General features: G+C 45.8%; 1 protein-coding gene across 1 annotated transcript in view; it reads left to right on the top strand.

Annotated features, from left to right (window-relative positions):
• LOC6597322 (dopamine D2-like receptor) overlaps positions 1-16,779 on the top strand; it is a 52,457-nt gene extending 35,678 nt beyond the window's left edge. The window contains exons 5-11 of the mRNA XM_002022474.2: positions 11,926-12,035; positions 12,115-12,367; positions 12,850-13,148; positions 14,246-14,515; positions 14,920-15,054; positions 15,303-15,403; positions 15,527-16,779. Coding sequence (XP_002022510.1) covers positions 11,926-12,035; positions 12,115-12,367; positions 12,850-13,148; positions 14,246-14,515; positions 14,920-15,054; positions 15,303-15,403; positions 15,527-15,738 — 1,380 coding nt within the window. The 3' untranslated portion in view covers positions 15,739-16,779. The remainder of the gene's footprint in view (positions 1-11,925; positions 12,036-12,114; positions 12,368-12,849; positions 13,149-14,245; positions 14,516-14,919; positions 15,055-15,302; positions 15,404-15,526) is intronic.
• Positions 16,780-20,149: the final 3,370 nt, after the last annotated feature.

Genomic DNA, 20,149 nt, shown 5'->3' with positions numbered 1-20,149 from the left:
CTCTCTCTCTGTCTCTTTGGGCGTACGTGAGTGTGTGCGTGTGTGTATGAGGGCAGTGCTTTTCTATTTTAAGTGGTTGTATATGTCAGTGGAACGCTTTTGTTGACATTCAAGTGGTCATTGAAAGTGTAAAAGCGTGCACACACACTGTCCTGCCTGGCATGGGGGGCTGTAGGTGGCGACCAGTTGGGCCAGGACGCGACACACAGGAGCCAAGTCAAAGTAGCCTCGCCCAAAGTTCACCATCATCATGTTCACTGGCTCTAATCTCATCAGGAGTGTGTCTGTGTTTGTGCTCCTGCAAAGGAGGGACTGAGTCCATGTCCATGTCCATGTCGATGTCCATGTCCCCCATCCGCTGTCCGCTATAGATGTGTGAGTGTTGTGCCTGGAAGTGTGTGTGACTGCCTTACACATGTTGGCCGCCATTAATTGCTTTTGTATGCATTCTGGCGCTGACTTCTGCAGCAGCAGTGGGGCTGGATTAGTGTGACCAGAGTGCTTGTGTGCGTCTGTGGGCCCAGGGGATTTCATTGATTATGCCGGAAAGTGGTCAGTGGCAAAGGCTATCAACGTGGAGGAGTGGGAGTTTTGTTTGCAGGAAGCCCGATAGAAGTTATCGGCTGCTGGAGCGGATCGAGTACTGAGCAATGGCCCCGGTTCACGGTGCGCAATCCAAAAATAGTTTTAATTCGCGATTTGCAGATGGAATTGTGGGTCTCGGCTATCATTGGAGTCGCCTCTAAGACTGGAATAATAATTGAGTCATTAAATATTTATTGAGTGATTTGCATACACGAAGTGATCCTTGAGCGAAAGAGAGAGATGGCAAACCGTGGGGCTTGCTAAGAGATGGATTTACTTGGGTTAAGGTCAGCAGGGGTGACCTGCTGCTATACTCTTCTCTCCTTCCCTTGCTCAATCACTTACCCTCTTGAGAGCATCGTAAAGAGCCATCAGAATTTGTCATAAATTCATGGAAAAAAATAAATAATCTGATTAATATATACACACACACACACACACACAAAAACTTGAACACACACTCAAACACACACTTCCAAAATTGTGGAAAACACTCACAAGCACACTCACACAGTGATTCACATACCCACATCAAGCACTGCCCAAAGGAATGAAAATGCGAAACTGTCAATGGCCGCCCGAGCCTCCAGCCTCCAGCCTCCAACCAACCCCCCCATCCCCCACAGCCCCCGTTTTTGGGATAGGAGAAAATTCGCAAAGGAAATGGGGCAGCGATAACGGTACTTAATCAGCATTTGAAGCAGCCACCGTCGCACAGTGGGTGAAAAAAAATAAAAAAAAAAAAACCAAAGAAAAACAGAATGAAACCGAAATGGAAATAATCATATTTTGTGGCCTAAAAATAGAGTTGCTCCGATGAAATGGTCTGCCAGTGACAGGCCAAGTGTCGACAACCTCTCTGAGTGCACCATACCCCGTCCTGGTCCCAATCCGCCTCTCCTTCTCCCTCTTTCCATCCACTGATTTTAGCCAGAGCAGAGCAGGAGAGAATTGTTTGTGGCATTTTTATTATGCATGATTTTTATGATTGTCTGGAATGGGATACGGATTTGGCTTTCGATTTGGTATTAGGATATATGCACCGCTACTCGTATTACCCGTATTTTCGTATTTTGGCCATACGCAGCAGGTCATAAGAGAGATAGTAGGTCGAGAGGGCTGAGCTCAAGAAGGTGTCGGAAAACTTCTCTGAGCCAGTGCAGCTCATCCCCAATACCTTTTGAATGATTCTCAAATATCCCATCCCATCCCATCTGGTCTTTCAGGTGGTGTTTGGTGGCGAGGAGGAGCAGGGGTGAAAGCATTTATCACTCCAGCTGCAACATTGAAAAATAAAACTACAAAACAAGTGGAAAGTTTCACAAGAGCAGTTTCACCTTCAGGTCGGAGTCGGGGCTTAGGCGGCTGCCAAACTACACAAAAACTGTTTCCATGTGGCAGGCAATAAAAAGAGTTTTCCACCAACTTGTTCAGCAGCCCCAGGGCTGATGAGGATGAGACCTGCTCAAGTTGAGGATGGGGATGGGGATGGGGATGAGGATAGAGGGATGAACGATGCTGATGATGCCAACTGCCCCAAGCTGAGCCGAGTGGTGGGGCGCAAAGTTTTTTAATTTTAATGGCCATTTAAAAGGTTGTGCAGGCAAATGTGCCTGGCCCTGGCTTAAGTGCTGCCAAACGAGTCCTGGAAGGCGGGCTGGCAGGACGGGGATTCAAAGGAAAGGTGTGGAATCCTCTCGCTATCCTCTATGGCCCTGACCAGGCTGAAACCGATCATTCCCGTCCTTGATAGAGCACCCTGTGCCTGTGCTACTCCATTCTGATGCACATTTCGTTGCACAACTCATTTTGACTTTTCTCAGCCCCATTCTATTGCATCGGAAAAGCTTTCAGCAGGAGAGGGCTCAAAAGATGGGATGATGTTACCAAAGTGCCTGCAAGTGGCTAAGCAAACAGGCTGCAGCCTGGCGAGAGAGAACAGGCAAGCAAAGCGAAGGGAAGGGAAGGGAAGGGAAGGGAAGGGAAGGGAAGGGAAGGGAAGGGAAGGGAAGGGAAGGGAATAACCGTTCAAGACAGAGGGCAAGTTGGACTGGAAGTTGAACTGGACTCCAGTCCAGTCCACTGGCTACAGTGGCACTACTAGCCGTACTTGTACTCTCTACCACTCTCATTCTGCTCCTGTACGTACTCTTAGACGGCCACTCCTCGGTCTTGCTTTTGGGGCCAACAACTGCAGGCAGCAACAATTTGTTGACTAAGCCAAAAACGAGTAGAATGCGCCCAAAACCCAGGCAGCACTTTGTTTTCACAACTTGAGTTGCTTGTGTGTGTGTTTGTGTGAGTGTGTTAGTGTGTGTACATTATGTATATGTGGGTATGGGTATAAATCCTTGTCAGCCAGAGAACCGCACTGAACCGCACTGAACCGCAGGCCGCACATCAATTCAAATAAATAATCCAACAGCATGAAATTGGCCGACGGCAAAAAACTTTTCAGCTGCTTAGGCATGGGGCACGGTCTGTGGCACGGGGCCTGAAAAGTGCTGTCCCTCAGCTAAATGGCTGCTATCAAAAATATTGCCCTTTAACCCGCCGACTCCCATCCCAATCGCCAACGCCATCTCCTTCTCCATTTCCATCTGAATCTCCATCAGCCCCGGCGGTTTTCATCTCCGGCACGCATGCGAGTTAAAGCGCGTACTTCCGGCCGGATTCGAGTCTCACGGACCGCAGATTTTGGTTTTCGGTCGCATTTTCCAAATGCCTCTCCCTCTCCCTCTCTCTCTCTCTCTGCCCCTCTCTATACATCTCTCCCACATGCGTACGTATATGTTTGTATGTATTAAAGTGTGTGTGAGTTTGGTTTTGCATCTTAAATAATTAACAGAGGTCTTGATTTGGGAGGCCAACCCCAAAAAGCGACCCAAGATTCAATCAACGTACTAAGCGCTCTTCCTGGAAAATCTACACGTATTATATTTCCATTTCCATACACAGGCATATAGCGGCTAGGCGGGGGACTGCCACAAAATATGTCGCCAAGCGAGAGAGAGGCTGGCGAAAAAGTAAATGTATTAGAAAATAAAATTTCCCTCGACGCTAATGACAACTAATTTGTTGAAGCCCGAACAGCCCGAGGAAAAGCGAAGAAAATCTGAAAAGCACAACATATACAGCTATATATATATATCTTATATATGCATGTGTTTGTGTGTGTTGGTGTGTGTATAAATAAGCAAGATGGTGGCCTTGGGGGGCAGAGTCCGAGACTATTAAAAATGGCGCACAAAAACGCTAAAATTGTTACGACAACGATGAAGACGACAACAGGGACATGCACACAGACACACACACATACAGGGAACGAGAGAAAAAGAGACAGCATAAGGAAGAAGAGAAGAGAAGAGAAAGTTCGGGTGCACATACAGCGTCAGACAATAAACTTAATAAATAAGTCAATTAATTTCCCTCTGCGCTTCTGATATGCCAGCAGAAGGAGCCAAAGGAGCAGCATGACTCGGGACTATGGAATGGGGCCAGAGCCAGAGCACGAGCCAGGACAAGGACTAGAACCAGAACCAGAACCAGGAGCAACAGCATCAAGTGCCAGTCACTTGGCCTAAAAGCCCTTCCATCCCCTCCCGGGTGTGTGTGAGTGTGTGTTTGTGTGAGCCAGTTCAATTAACTTTGTCTGTCCTAAGAAAATGTATGCGAAACTCGTTTAATAGTCGCTGCCTGTTGGCTTTGACTGAGAGGCCATTGGTGCTGCTGGTGCTGCTGGTGCTGCCGCTACGGCAATGGCTGCCACTGCCACTGCCACTGCTGCAGCCAAGGTAACGGTAACTTTATTACTGACACTGCAAAATGGTCGACAAGCTGAATGGCTGCACTGAGCGAAATTGCCAGCAAAAAAGCAACAAAGCTTTGCAACAATATTTTGGCGAGAATTTCAATTGCAGCTGCAGCAAAGTGTCGAGAGCAACCTCCGTGGCCTTCCCTTCTGCGCCTTCTATCCGTTCCCTTGGCCCTGCTCTGACGCAATTTATAGTTGTACAATAACTCTGCCCCCCCCGTTCTGTTCCTTACACTTTATGTTCCCGAAATATGTATTAACAAGAACGAAAGGTTAGCTTTTGGGGCACTGAAACTACGGGATACCCTTTCAGGACGACCATTTACAGCAGTTTTATTCGCATGGAACGATGCTAGATCTTCTGCTATGAGGGATTGGCTCTAAGGCCGGACTATATTTTGGAAAATGTACAAGAGTCTTCGGATAATGTCCTTCAAAACCATTCAAGTAGAGTATTAAATGCAGCCTTTGGAAGTTGTGAATTCCTGCACCAAATTATAATAACCTTTTTGGGGGTAAAGCATTGAAAAGAATGAAGAAACTGTGGCGGATGGAGCCAGCCCGGACCCTGGAAAGACGGGGCACCCAAGACGGCGACTGCAGCATTTGGCAACATAAACAAATTATTTGATGACTTTTACGCGCTTCGCCTCGCACATCCGCACATCGCCATCGTCATCATCATCGCTTTGCGCCCTATTCCGTCGAGTCCTGGCTGCTGGGATACTGAGTCCTGGCTCCACTCGTCCTGCGGTTGGTGTCGCCTTCTTTTCGGCGGATTTTCAGTACGGTTGGGTCGGTTGCATGGCCGGCCACTAAGTAAACTTTTATGACAGCCATAAAATAGGCAAAAAGGGGCGCGCCCACATGCCCACATGCCATCACAGACCCATACTCATGCAGGCGCCTTCGAATAAGAGTATATGTATGTATAGTATGCGAATCGCATAAAACCAAAGAATAAGAATACGATGAAGCCGGATCAGCTTCTATATAATCAGCAGGGTGATACGGGTACTCTCATATCATGTCAGCGGATGGAAGGAAGGGAGGAGAGGGCATTTTTATGCAGCTGCCGCTGCTGCTGCTGTGACATTTTTATGCTAAGCAGTCGCCAAATTATGAAAATTCATAAAAAGCCAAATGTTATGGCATACTTTCAGACAGAGATAGATGCACTCGCACGCCCAGCACAGCATAGAGGTGGCCAGAGGGAGAATGTGCTAGCTTTTGGCAATTTGAGCTTGAGGTTTTTGGCCAGACGAGACCTGGCCTCCTCCCCAGCTGTGCTCCCTGTCCCTGCTTGCCAACTAAACTCGTTTGCGCTGACTCGTTTATCATCTCGTTTCGGGGCGACATCAACCAGAAAGAACAGCATCAACAGCAGCAGAAACTAAAAGATGAAACTAGGGAAAGAACCCCCCACAAATATGAGAAAGCGAAAGTCGATTAACAGTCGAAAAGGATGGTAGGGATAGAACAAGAGTGATACGAGTAGTTAAAGCTGAAACAAAGACTAAACTGGAGAGCATATGTATGCATATATATCTGTACTGGTATGTATATAGATGCAAATATACTTAGACCCACTTTGAGCTCAGATCGATCTTGAAGGCTAATCCATGAATGCACTAAACGAAACAGGGCATACGTGAATGTATATGTTCCCTTGAACCGTAAACGTTTTATTTCTAGTTTCGAAACCACAGTTAGGCCCTTTACATCTTTTCCTTTGGCTCAGTGTAGAATTGGACAGTATACAAATTTGATGTACTTGTCAGAGCCCTTCGGGCACGTGCCACGTGGCAAGTGGCAAGTCCATGAATCAAAGTGAAAGGTTGAATATTTTCGGGGAGGCCTCGACCTGACACACATCATGATTGTTCTAATGAGATGGTAATGATGCTGTCCAGCTCGAAAGGATAGGCATAGAAAAATATGAGAGAGAGGTAGAAATAGGGCCTCAATATAGAGCTAGAAGTAGAGGTAGATGTGGAGCCAACCCAAATCAGAGAAACTTTCCCTCTCAACTTGCCACTTAGCTTGGCCTGGGAGCGGGGCTTTTCGGACTGAGCGGATTGGGTGTGGATTGGGTGGGGCTTAGGGGTCATTGATAACTATTTTCTGCACCGCATAATGTGCACAATTTGTTACGCATGCTCGACTGGCCACGCCCCCCCACCAAGCACGACCGCCAGAGCACCCTAAACCACCGTCCACATCCCCACTCAACCTAAGCCGCCGTTTCCCCTGCGGTTGCCCACTGAAGTATCAAAAATCTGTTTGAAGTTGAATTCGCCAGGGCAAACACACACACTCGCAGATACACACACACACACACACACACACACACAAAAACTGGAAAATGGCTGGGAAGGAGAGTGGCAGAAGTTCCAGAACCGAACTTCCTCTCAGACAACAGGAGAAAAGGGTTGTCAGGGGCTTCTGCTGGCGTTTTATTTGGAAAATTTCCTGTGTCTACTTTCGGTTTTATAATTAATTTTAAAAAGCTTTTAATGGCTGGCACGCGTTTGCCTAGGCCAACGCCAAAACAGTTCTAACCTATACCCTACAGCGCCTACCCTAGTCGCTGGACCCCAAACTGTACCGAACCGAGCCGAACCGAAAAACCCTCCAGATGAAAGTCCGCTCAGCATGAGAGGTTGGTACGAGTGGGTGGGGTGAAGGGCAACGGGGACAGCTCAAGTGCTCCTAATTGACTTGCCAATGTAGAGAGGATTGGCCAGCGGATTGCCAGGCGCCGGATAATCAAGGGGCTTGGCCCAAGAAACTGCTGCCACCAACGCAAGGGATGCTTTCTGCCTATCGTTGCACGTGCAACACAACAAAATTAACATGCAATTTTACTGTTGAATGGATGGTAAATGATAACTTGAAACTCTGTTATATATTTTGTTTTATTTTATGCAAAATGGCACAATAGCTTAATTTAATTGATTTCCAACGTTTTCAAGGAGACAAACGGCTAGTCCGTTCTCCACAAAAGTATTACTTTCTCTCTAAATTAAAAATCTAATTGTAACAATTTTCAGAAATTGTGATAATACGAGATAGCGAATGAATTCCGGAGAGGTAAAACATTTTCCAAATAGAATGAGTTTCGTAAGCTTTGAATTTATTTTTAGTGAACATTCCAAGTAAAAAATTTTTTTTTTTTTTTGTTTGCAAATTTTTGATGCTGCTTCTGGTGCTGTTTCTGTTTTTGCTTCTGTTGCTTCGATGAACATTTTTCGGGCCACTTTCAAGTCACTAACAATTTGAGTGACGCTCGGGGCTGTCAAACTTTTAATAGCCAAAACGGGGGGGGGGGGGGGGGGGGGGGGGGGGGGCAAACAGCAACAGCAACAACAATAACAACAACAACAGAAAGTAGGAAAAGCTGGAGTGATGGGGGTGGTTGTGGGGAAATTCAAAACGTGCGACACGTGCGCTGGGCTCCCGTTTGCTCCCTAGGCGCTATCCCTTCCTCCGCTTGGTCTGGGCTCTGCGGTGTTCTGGTAAAATGCATAAAATTGAAAACACACGCACATGGGGATCGGGAATGGCAGGAAGCAGCTTGGGAGGATGGGAGAATGGGTGGCAAGGTCAAGGCTCTAGCAACTGCTACAAAGTAATTCGTTTCCGCTTCCGCTTCATTACTTCCACCGCCTCGCACTCGGAAAGCACTCAGAGGACCCCAACCCCACTCGCACTCGCACTCGCACTCCCATCCCGCCCAAAATAAGAGTAAAGCAAAGTCAAGTAACAGGCAGAATAAAATTCAGTCGAGTAAAACAAAATAAAATGAAATAAAATAAATCGACGCTGGTAAATAAAATGCGCAATTGACAGGCGTAAAAGGAAATGGCAACAGCCGCAGCCGCAGCCTCAGTCTCTCACACACAGATACAGATAGAGATACAGACACAGTAACCGACACAGACAGAGATACAAAAACAGTAACAGACGCAAATACAGCTACAGATACAGATACAGGCATCCCCTTCCACTGGCTCGCTCTCATCGCTCCGTCGCCTTGCCGCCTTGCCGCCTTGCCGCCTCACCTGCCATTGCCAAATGTTTATAAGCAAATACAAACAAGCAAATATGCACAGCGAATGAGAGAGAGAGAGAGAGACAGAAAGAGGAGGAGCTAGGGACAAGGGAAAGCGAAAGATAAATATAGGTACTGAGCGGGGGGGGGGCTATCGTAATGGCGGCTAATTAACGCATCCTTCGACTTTAACTTGATGAGCGATTTCCAAAAAACCACCCAAAACAATAAAACGAATGCCTCCTGCTGCTCTGCTCCAAAATTAAACTATTTTGAGATCTTAAGAACTTAAGTCTCCTCGTTGGAGACGTCCGTCGACTGCTGTGGCACAGTTTACGAGTATTGCAGTCTTACGATTATAATCCAGTAAATATTGATACACTCATACGAGTATATGGAAAACTGGTCATTTCCTTCCTCTGCGACCATCTTTTGTAGCATTCCAAAATTCATAAAGCACCAGGATTGATGGATGGGATGGGTACTTTAAAGTCTTGTCTTTCCCTTGAGATCTATTGATCCATTGCCTTCCCCGCACTGTTCTCGTACCCTCTCCATGCATCTTTGTCGCTCCACTTGCCAGCGGCCACAATAAACAATGCTGGTTTCGATGGAAGAATTTAATTAAAAGCAGTTCCACTTACTGCTGACACACTTACTGCCACAGCCACAGTCACTGCCATTGCGACAGCGACAGCGACAGCTTGGAGGCGGACCCAAAGGGAACCAAGGAAAATGGAAAATGTGGGGAAATTGTGAGATTTATTTGTGCAAGAAAACAAACAGTGTTGGATTACAGCGAACTGTAACTGAGCTTCAGTGAACCAGTGCGGAAACTGAAGAGCCAATTATTTGGTGTTCACTGTGGAGCGACTGAAACTGAAGCCAAATCAGTGCTGGAAAAACAATTAGCACAGAATCTTCTACACTTTCTTCCTTCACTTTGCTGAGAAGATTTTCTTAAATGAATGCTTATGGAGTTCTGTTTTGCTTGGCATTAACAAATGTTAGCCGCCTTTTTCAATCGGCTTTTGGTCACTACTCTATGACATCAGATCATTGAAACGATTCTCAATGGATTTTGAGTCTGCCTTTCAGCCAGTTTTCATGCCACATCTTCCACAGAGCAGTATTTGTGTGTGCCACTGATTTGTACAAATAGTTACTTCCCCTCACTACTCACCACTCACCCCTTACCACTCACCACCCACTCGAAAGCCCGAAAAGTATATGCCAGTAGCACTACGTGTATGTAGCCTTACCTCTGCACAAAACTCTTATGTACTCGCTTCGATGTGGGATATACTCGTATCCTTTTCCTGGACTCCATCTGCGTGCAAACTATAAAAACCAGAAGCTCAATTATCAAAAAGGCTACGTGTGTTTGCCTTTGCCTTTGTCTGTGTCTGTGGCTGGGTTTGTATGCGGTCTCCGTCTCCCCTCGCTGTTTTCGTGTGTGGGTGTGTGTGTGTGTGTGTGGGTGTGTCTCGGTCTCTTCCTCATTGTCGCCTCCGACTTCCCAGTCGGTATCAATGAGTGGCAGGGCTACGTATAGGGATGCCATCTGAAAGCTTTGTCCCTTTGGGTTTTTGTGTGTGCGCTCGCCTTTGACTGTGCAAATAGATAAATTTATTTATTTTATGCCCTGCTGCCGCTGCTGATGCTGCTGCTGCTGCTCCTGCTGCTGCAAAAACCGCACACAAACAATAGCGATAGCATAGAAATTTACTTTCAATTTTTCCTCTAAAATAAACCAAAAACCCACAAAAAGTAAAGCGAACGAGAGCGAGAGCGAGAGCGAGAACGAGAGCGAGGAGGCCAGACGGCAGCCGGCTGACTTTAAGAGCCTTTATGCTCACAATACACATAAATTGAACATTTTCGAGCTGCCACAGCTATAGCTATAGCAACAGCCATAGCCACACGAAGAAAGCGAACAGAATGGAGAAAACGGGGCAGACACTTTCGGTGAATTGGAAATCGCTTACACAATACTCAGAACCAAATAGGGGTAGGGGTATGTATAAATTTTGGCAAAATATTAAAAAATTCAATGAAGCCTGGAGAAAGTGAATGGAACCCATTCAGAGCCAAGTTTTCATGATTAAGCCATAAATAATTCGACAAATGTTACATTTGTTTTCTAAGAAGGATTTCTCTCTATGTCTTTACGAGTATATTTATATACATATATATACTTAGGTATGTATATTTCTTCTCGGTTCACATTTAGTCGAACCTTAATCGATTGCGGAAACTTTTGGCGCCATCCGAAAAAGGACAGCGACAAAAGGAATGAAAAGAAAAGAAAACCAAAATAAAGAAAAGTATAGAAAAGAAAACACATAGAATAGACGACATGAACAGACTCTGTCGTTCTTTCTTTTTATGTGTATATACACTTATGCTCAATACCCAAAAATACATTATAAATTATAGTTCAGCTGCAGGCAGTCATAGAAGCCATCGCCATCTCCGCCGCGTACGCGTACGCCTCGTATACGCAATGTGCCTGACAATGGAAACAGGAAGGCAAAGAAATGTTGTAAAAAAAATGCCATACCATTCACGTGTATCTGAGTATGTGTGTGTGTGTGAGTGTCAGTCTATGTGTGTGCTTGTGTGTGGCATGTGCATGTGTTCGTGTGTATGAGCATTCGTGCGTGTGTCTTTATATCGAAAAGTTTTTGCCACTTTCTTTAGCCAGAGCTCAACTTTTGTTATGCTCGCTTAGACCCGGCTACGGGTCTCAGCCATCGTCTGAGGCTGAGACTGTGACTCCGACTGGGTCTGGGTCTGGGACTGGGTCTGCGACTGGGTCTGGGTCTGTGCTAGGCTATTTCTGTGCAGTATTTCTATGCTGCTTTCACTTGACTCTCACTTTCATGGCTCGGCTTCCAAAAATACTTTGCACTTGCTGTCTGTGTGTGGGAGTGGCGGAGAAGGGTGGAGAGGGGAGAAATGAGGCCGTAAGGTAAAGGTTCAGTTTGAGTTTCAGCTGGAGATTGAGTTTGTTTGCCTACTTTAAACACAAAAACGATCGGAGAAGAAAAATGAATGTATGTGCGTGTGTAGGTGTGTTTGTTTGGAGAGGGATGTCGATGTCAGTTTCAGCAGAGGCTTCAGCGGCTACTCTCCTGCCCCTCCTGCCCCTTCAAGTCAGCACACCCGGCAGCACACCCCACTCTCCACTCTTTATGGGCTTTGTGTGCTACAAATTGTTTGGCTTTGGAAATTCCCAGTGTTATTGTTAAGGTTTTTATGGAGTCTGTCTCTGTCCTGCTCGTGTCTCGTGGCCGAGATGCCCATCGAGAGATAGACTCGAAAACTAATTTCTGGCCAAATGGGAACAGAAAAATATTGTTATAGAACCCTAAGCGAGTATCCCCCCTGCTCCATTCGCATCCTCATAGCCTTATAGGCTGAAAAGATTAAGAGAACAATATACGAGTATGTACCCGTTTCTTTGCAGGTAAATGGGGCCTGGGCATTGCCTGATGTTGTTTGTGATTTCTATATAGCCATGGATGTGATATGCTCTACTTCATCGATATTCAACTTAGTTGCCATCTCCATAGACAGGTAAGAATGGCCTCCCCTCAGCTAATCTCCCCAGTTTATTAGTGCCACCCACTAATCTTTGTATCTTTGCATTCGACAGATATATCGCTGTGACGCAGCCAATAAAGTACGCCAAGCACAAAAACAGTCGCCGCGTTTGCCTTACGATACTGCTGGTGTGGGCCATATCGGCTGCAATCGGCTCGCCGATAGTTCTCGGCCTAAACAACACGCCCAATCGCGAACCGGATGTGTGCGCCTTCTACAACGCCGACTTTATACTCTACTCGTCGCTGAGCAGCTTCTACATACCCTGCATCATCATGGTATTCCTCTACTGGAACATATTTAAGGTGAGTAGTGTTCAGTCACGAGTCTTCAAGAAACTATGTCGAATGAGGCTTTTCCATACAAAAGTGAAGTGTTCGCATAATTGGTGCTTCGGTATACTATCATTGTCCTGGCATAAAAGCCCTTCCTTCATGCCCTCAGAGTACTCTTTGTCCTAGCATATAGTAGGTAATCAAAATCGGATTTGCTGGTCGGAGTACTCATGAATGGCTGCCCTGATTTTCCCGGCTTTAATTCCCTGCTGACTCGTGCACAATTCACAGTTTACAATCCACCAGTTTACAAAGAACCAAACCCAATCGGGTCGAATCGCATCCAATGGAATGGCAGAGTCAGATTTTAGTTTACACACATTAGCTGCAGCCTTCTCCTGGAGACTGCAAGCGCATCAGTCCTGGATTAGGTCTCCCTGTCTCCCTCTCACCCCCTTACCCACTTACCCGCCCACTGACCCACTCTCTCTGCGTCTACCTCTATGTTACAGGCCCTACGTAGTCGTGCCAGAAAGCAGAGGGCTGCCCGTAAGCCGCATCTCTCGGAGCTGACGGGCGGCAGCGTCATCGAGAACATCGCCCAGACTAGACGACTGGCGGAGACGGCCCTCGACAGCAGTCGCCATGCCAGCCGGATCATGCCGGACGAGCCGGCCACCAACACGGCCAGTGGTTCCAACGAGGAGGAGGACGAAAACGCCATTTCACCGGACATCGACGACTGTCATGTCATTGTGAACGACAAGTCCACCGAGTTCATGCTGGCGACCGTCGTCGAGGAGACCGGCAAGTGAGTATCCACAAAGGGAGTCCAAGCCAGATACAGATACAAACACACTGCTCCCGCTATTCGCTATTCGCCGGGCGCTATTCGTGGTGTGAAGCAAAATGAATGCGTGCGGCTTTGTGGCACAGTGTAATTTGAGGGTTCGGTTGGGGCATCGGTACGTCCCCCTGATGCAATCTACAACCTGGCAGCTTTTTCACGTGCCACAAGCACGTAATAGATAACCCAACACAGCTCCACCCAGTGCTCCTTTGGACAACTCCTGTGAGAGCTGCTGCCTGAGAGTCGTATGCATCGTCTGCATTTGCACTAAGTGCATTGGCAACAGAAAAATGTCAATCTAATTGCAAAACGGGTCTCTCAGTAGAGGGCCCTACTGTCTCAATTGTTTTGCCATAAGAGTAGCACTCAGCACTCTCAGCCAGCCGCCACAAGTCCCAATCGATCGCTCAATCACGTTCCAAAACCGAAACTGAATCTGAATCGCAGTCTGAGGTCGCATCTGAGTCCAGTCCGTGTCTGAGCCAGAGCTCGTGCCTGAGCCTGAGCCTGAGCGTGAACCCCGACCCAAACCTGGCGTTAAGCACAGTCAATTAGCATCCTGATGGCCTGCTTAATCCAATAAGGACATGAAATGAAACCATTAATGACCGGCCCGGATGCACAAAGAGGAATGGGTTGGTTGGGTATTGGACAGACTACGCTTCGACAGACCACCTTATTGGCAACTTTTACCAATCGGGGGAAAAAAGAAGGCGAAACCAAAGAAGATGTGAAAAATAAATCTGAATAATTCAATTAATGCGTCACTTAATTAAAACTCAATTTATGCCTTGCCTTTAATTGACTTTGCGCCCCCAATTTCATCTTCTCGTCCTCTCATCGACATCGCCATTACCATCGTCATCGTCGTCATCGTCATCGTCGTCGTCGTCGCTGCCATCGCTCTCTTCTGTCTGCCGGTTCGCCTGTCTGTGGCATCGATTGATTGATTGTCCTGGCCGGATTGCATTGCATTTGATTGCCCAACGCCAATCATCATCTCGAACGCCGATTGGAAATTAAATGGAATCCCCGTCGCTTTGGCGTCCGTGTGGCAGCAGCGTTGTGGCTCAGATCACCACACAGCCGCAGCTGGTGGTTGCCGATCCGAATGGTAATCATGATTCTGGTTATGCAGCCTCAAACGTTGATGATGTCCTTGCAGGCGTGGGCGTGGCCACGGGCCCGGCCGGCACCGCCGCAGCGGTGAGCAGCGCCACGCCCCCAGACAGCCCCCTGCCCAGCGGAGCCACCCTGCAGCGGTCGAGTGTCAGCAGCCGGCGCAACACCGCCGAGGACTCGCCGAAGCGCGGCGAGCCACCACTCAGGTCAGTGGCAGTCGATCACTCCAGGTATTTGCCATTGAACACACAGTTACTCCAGACCCTCTAGATAGATCCCCCGCGCCCCCTTAGCGTATTACTGTACATACATTCGATCGTACCACCATGAAAAATATTTTGCATAGCCTTCTTATCATGTATATATCATCTGTTGACCCCATGAAAACCTATGACTCCCTCCCTTTATCTCTTTTCTTTTGATCGCATTCCATCACCTTTGAGTCTGTAAAAATATGCCCGTCAAAACAGCAAAACCCTAAAACTCTGCGAAACACCCCCTGTAGCCAGACCCTGTAGGGGACTTATGGTTCCACGTCCACTTTCCTCATGTTTGTACCCGAAACATTGCCTGATGTGCGGTTCCGTTCCGTTTGTGCTCCGTTTTGCAGCGTCGCCATGAAGCCATTGTCCTTTGTCCGCTATGGAGTGCAGGAGGCCATGACTTTGGCACGCAACGACTCAACGCTATCGACCACATCGAAAACGTCCTCGCGCAAGGATAAGAAAAACTCGCAGGCGTCAAGGTGAGTAACGCCGTCCGTCCTCCCTAATTACAGTTATTAGTTCAGCTTTGAGTGTTGGTAATGTAACCCCGACCGACCCACGAAACCGACCGCCCTCTCTCTCTTTCTGCTACACACTTTCACTGGTCTCTACTCGTTCTCTATTTTCACGTTTTTCTCCCTCTCGGAAAATGCAATTTACCATGGCTTATTATCCTTGCCACTTGCCGCTTGCCGCTTGCCGCTTGCGTGCCGTCCTATTGGCGTAGATTCACGATATACAAGGTGCACAAGGCCTCGAAAAAGAAACGCGAAAAATCGTCGGCCAAAAAGGAACGCAAGGCCACAAAAACATTGGCCATCGTTTTGGGTAAGTTAAGCGGAAGCCAAAAAAAGGGCAAACTAGCGGGGAGACTGCAAATCATTTTCATTCTGACTGTATCTGTATCTGACAATCTATCCATCTCTGGCCTAATCCCGGTCTGGCCAAAAGGTGTCTTCCTCTTCTGCTGGCTGCCATTCTTCACCTGCAACATCATGGACGCCATGTGCGCCAAATTCAATAAAGACTGCCGACCGGGTCTGACGGCCTACATGATGACCACCTGGCTGGGCTACATCAACAGCTTTGTCAATCCCGTGATCTATACGATATTCAATCCAGAGTTTCGCAAGGCCTTCAAGAAGATCATGCATATGGGGTGATTGAAAACGACGAGCATGACAGCAGCAGCAGCGGCAGCACCAGCAATCACAACAATAGCAATAGCAAGCAAGCCGAAACTGGACTAAGAGCAAAACTGTACTTAATCAAAGGTGTAAGTAAGTAGATGGATGAATGAATGGGTAAATGGAATGATGTATGTTTGGAGCACAGTGCCAAATTAAAGCAATGGATGGAGAGATGGATCGATCGATACTCGCCACTCAATTAGGCATATAAGTCTCGAGGCAAGGAGATCCCCGTTCGTTTTGTTCGTAGGTACAATAGCCCTAAGCATGTGTACTCAAAGGTTCAGCCATCTATGTACATAGATCTGTATATACATCTACCATTTAGCTCTAATTATGCATAAGTACTATACACATATAATCTCTATACCAATATCGCGTTGAGAGCATTACGAGCTGTAGGCTAGGTACAATTTTAAACAATTACGTTTAGCTAATCCTAATCTCGAACGATATAATCAAACGCCCCTCCCCAAACTGAATACTGAAAATAACTCTACCGTAGCCATAAGTTCCACAAGTTGTCGGATCAGATTGGAACCAATTCGCTTTAAATTGAGGATAATGTTTTGTATGCTAATTCCTGACCTATCACATATCACGAGCAGACAACTACTCGTATTCCCATCACCGAATGACGCCCCCGCTCCCCCTTCCAGCCCCACCCCAATGAGTAGATAAGTGTAGAGAAGAAATTCCATATCTTTAAAGGCAACGGCAACTCGAAGCAGAAGATTTCGAAGATGCTCGAAGTTAGCGTTTCGATACTTGGTATCGATACTTAGTGTATTGCAGCTGTATTAGGCAGGATATAAATAAGTGACAAGCAGGGCCTTGAGGTCAGCGGCCCCACGCACACACAGCACACACACTCACACACACGAATGAATCAAGTTAAGGACGATAACTGATATTAATAAGTTATCGATAAGCGAAAAAGTAAGGGATGGATGGGTGGTCAAGAATGGTCACGGTAACTCAAATAAACTATTTTCTATCAGTCTATCGGTAAGTTTGATTGATCATATATGTGATCGATAAATGCATCGATAGCTTTCAAAATTGATTATAATCAATCAAGAACTGTCTTCCAAAACCGCCTTGCCCACCCAAGGATCGCATTCAATCAGTAACAGTCGACGCGATTAGATATATCGAATGGCAGATACCCTATACCAAAACCGATAACTTGTCCGCTGAACACACATGCACACACACAAAAAGACTTAACAAAAACAAACTAAATGAGCCCCAAAAATCAAACAAAATCGCAGGAACGCTGACCCTCGATGCCACAACTGCTTACAGAGCACAATTCGGATTATTGTTCAGTTTCAGCTGAAAACTCATAGGCCAAGGCCCTAAGGAAATTACATCGTTTTAAGAGGAATTTCGATAGTGAAAGATGTAAGCGCATTTAAAACCTTAAGGTCTTAGGTATTTAGGTTAGTCGCATAGAATATTCGTAAGTTAAGCAGGGGCGTACCTAGTACGCCAAAACCATTGCCCGAAAATACTCATTTTCAGATCCCAGAGAACGCAAGTTCGGGAAAAGAATATATGCGGTGACTATAGCTGATACTCCCACAGAGATATGTAGGTATAAGGTATAAGGTATAGGGAGAGTGCATAGCAAGTCGGACAAGTGCGAAGAATCAGGGTATGTAGAGCACATTACTAGAAGTAATCTGCAGCCGCTAAGAGAGGCAAAGGTAAAGTTGGGCGAGGGCGCAATAGTTGCCCAGACCCAGCTGAAGTACTACGATAAGATATATAATCGTATGTGTAATATAAAAAACTGAGTTTTGAAACACGGACCGAAACCCTTGACCCACCAACGATGATAGGCCTGTCGGATATCGGATCACGACCAAACGATGCCCCCTCGAATGTGCCCTGGACCAGCGAAGTGCTGACTGAAAAGAGAGTGGAGTTGGATGGGACTATATGTATGTGTATTTGTATATATAGAAGGATGGAAAGCGGGTTAGCCTTCGTTTCGAGACTGCTCCAAACTGCTTGGAGCCTTGCCCCTTGCTCTCAATCAGAATCAGGATCAGTGAGCGAGCATATTCGAATCGGCATCGTCCTGCCAGAGCAGAATCCTAATCCTTATCCGAAACGCTATCGTAGTTGGCCGGGCCGAGACACATTTGGATTTGGGTCCCTGATTTCAATGGCCGTCCTCTTAACTGTTTCTATGTGACAAATAATTGATAGATACTCGTAAATGCATATGCAATACTTTATACAAAATTCCATATATGATATGAATGAATATTGTGTAGCACCTAAGACCTAGGCTCGGATTATGTGTACCTCGGATTAAGCACTAAGCGTTAAGCGATAGCTCACTACCAAATACGAGGAATGTAATCCCCGTAGGAAATTCAGCTCAACGGTTTTTATACTTTCCTAAAATCTTCAAAATGTATCCCTCTGATTATCTGTGTGTATTCGTGTGTGTGTGCTTTAGTGTTTGATTGAGTGAGTGGAGGTGGTTTTTTTTCTCATAATCTTAGACATACGAGTAGTTCATAAGGATAGTAGGCTAAGATACAATATGATGGAAACTGTTCAACATTCAGATCAATGCAAAATGCTCCTAAGTTAAGTTCTTCCAAAGAAAACGCTTATTAATTATAGCTAATTGGTAAATGTGCAAATTGAATTAACTATACATATATACATGCATACGTACACGACACAGACACATACACAAATACCCAGATACTCACACACCTGTTGTTGGTTTATCGAAATTTTAGCCTGAGTTTCAGTGCCGATGAATTGTTATCTATTATCTGTTATCTGTTGAATTCGTTAATTTGTGAATTGATACGATACCCATTTAATGATAGTAAGTACTCCTAAGGCCCCTCCGCATAATCACACCCATATACATATGTATGAAAACTATATAGATATGTATGTATGTATACCCGTATAGTGAGGTCTCTCTGCCCAGTAAGCATACAGTACATATGTCTTTGTGTGCGTACAATATGTGTAAAACTAGACAAGAACAAGAAAAAGACAGGATCTAAAACTGAGAACTATTTTAAAGCAATGGTCAAATTTGATTGTTTTTTTTTCTAGAACAATTACGATGATTATGCATTAAATGAAACGTAGGCTAAGCTCCAAAGAAAGGCGAACTACTGATGCGGGAATAATTACCATAGCTAATAATAATAGCAATAAAACCTAACATCAATAAATGTAATAATAATGGGAATGGCCGCTAACAGCAATTGAGCGGAGCGGTATGAGAATACATTAAATAAATAAAGAGAAATCAATAAAAACTGAAAATATTTCAAAGCAAAAACATCCAAAAAGTTTTCAATTCAAAGGAGGGCGGAGTGGGGCAATGGAAGAAAATAAAGAACGAAAAATTGTGGTTCGGGTGGTGTTTTTGGTAAGTACGAAGGAGCCTGCGTACATTCACATTCACCCATATTGGCGCACATATATCAACATTTTATTGCATTTATATGAGCTGATAATAAAATTCCAATAAGCATGAAAAGAAATAAAAATACTTACACAAGACAAACAAGAGGAACAATGGAGCTGAGAGTCTGCGAATCTGGGAGTCCTGGAGTCTGGGCCTGGCGCTGGTCCTGGTCCTGGGTGAGTGGTGGCTGGAAATCAATTCGATATAGAGGATGCCGCCACCCTGGAAACCAAAGCCGAAACTAAAAGCGTCTAAATAGATAAATGCACGGCCAAAAGGAGCAATTGATAGGGGTAGGGTACGAGTATGAGTACGAGTACGAGTACGAGTAGTAGCAGGGCCAAGACGCCATCAACTGGCACTGCCATTCCCTTCCCCCACATCGTCATCGTCTAATGGGCACTCAGTCAAACAGAGTCTGAGTCGGGGACCAATTCGGAGACAGAGACGGAGACGGAAACTAAGGCGGAAACTAAGAAGGAGGTACGAACTTAAGTGCGTCTCTCCGACTGTCTGTATATGAAGTGGTCTCATGCACTGTGCCAAAATCTTAAGGGATAATTGATACGAGTACAGTCCAAGCAGGCCACCAAGATGATTGCATTCCATAGTACAGATAGAAATGCCACATTTTACACGTATAATCTTGTATATTTGTGTGTAATGGAAGGAGAGACATGAAATAAATGTATTCGGAATTTGTCGGCACAGTTTTAAAGGGCAACGAGCAACGCATTGGGACAATTGGGACATTCTTACTGTTTTTCTTGTTTTTTTTTTTTTTGTACCACTATCTGAAGTTTTTCTCAGTGCTGTCGCTAGTGAATGCCAATTTCTGTGTTTTGTGTACGAGTATTATGCTCAACACCGTCCACCAAGGCCTCATCATCTCAATGTGCGTGCCTGTGGCTGTGTGCTATATCT

Source organism: Drosophila persimilis, unplaced genomic scaffold (assembly GCF_003286085.1).
Source record: "Drosophila persimilis strain 14011-0111.01,24,50 unplaced genomic scaffold, DperRS2 tig00000606-arrow-arrow-pilon, whole genome shotgun sequence".
NCBI classification, from domain to species: domain Eukaryota; kingdom Metazoa; phylum Arthropoda; class Insecta; order Diptera; family Drosophilidae; genus Drosophila; species Drosophila persimilis.
Note: the sequence above shows the minus strand (reverse complement) of the source record. Positions and strands in the feature narration are given on the sequence as shown.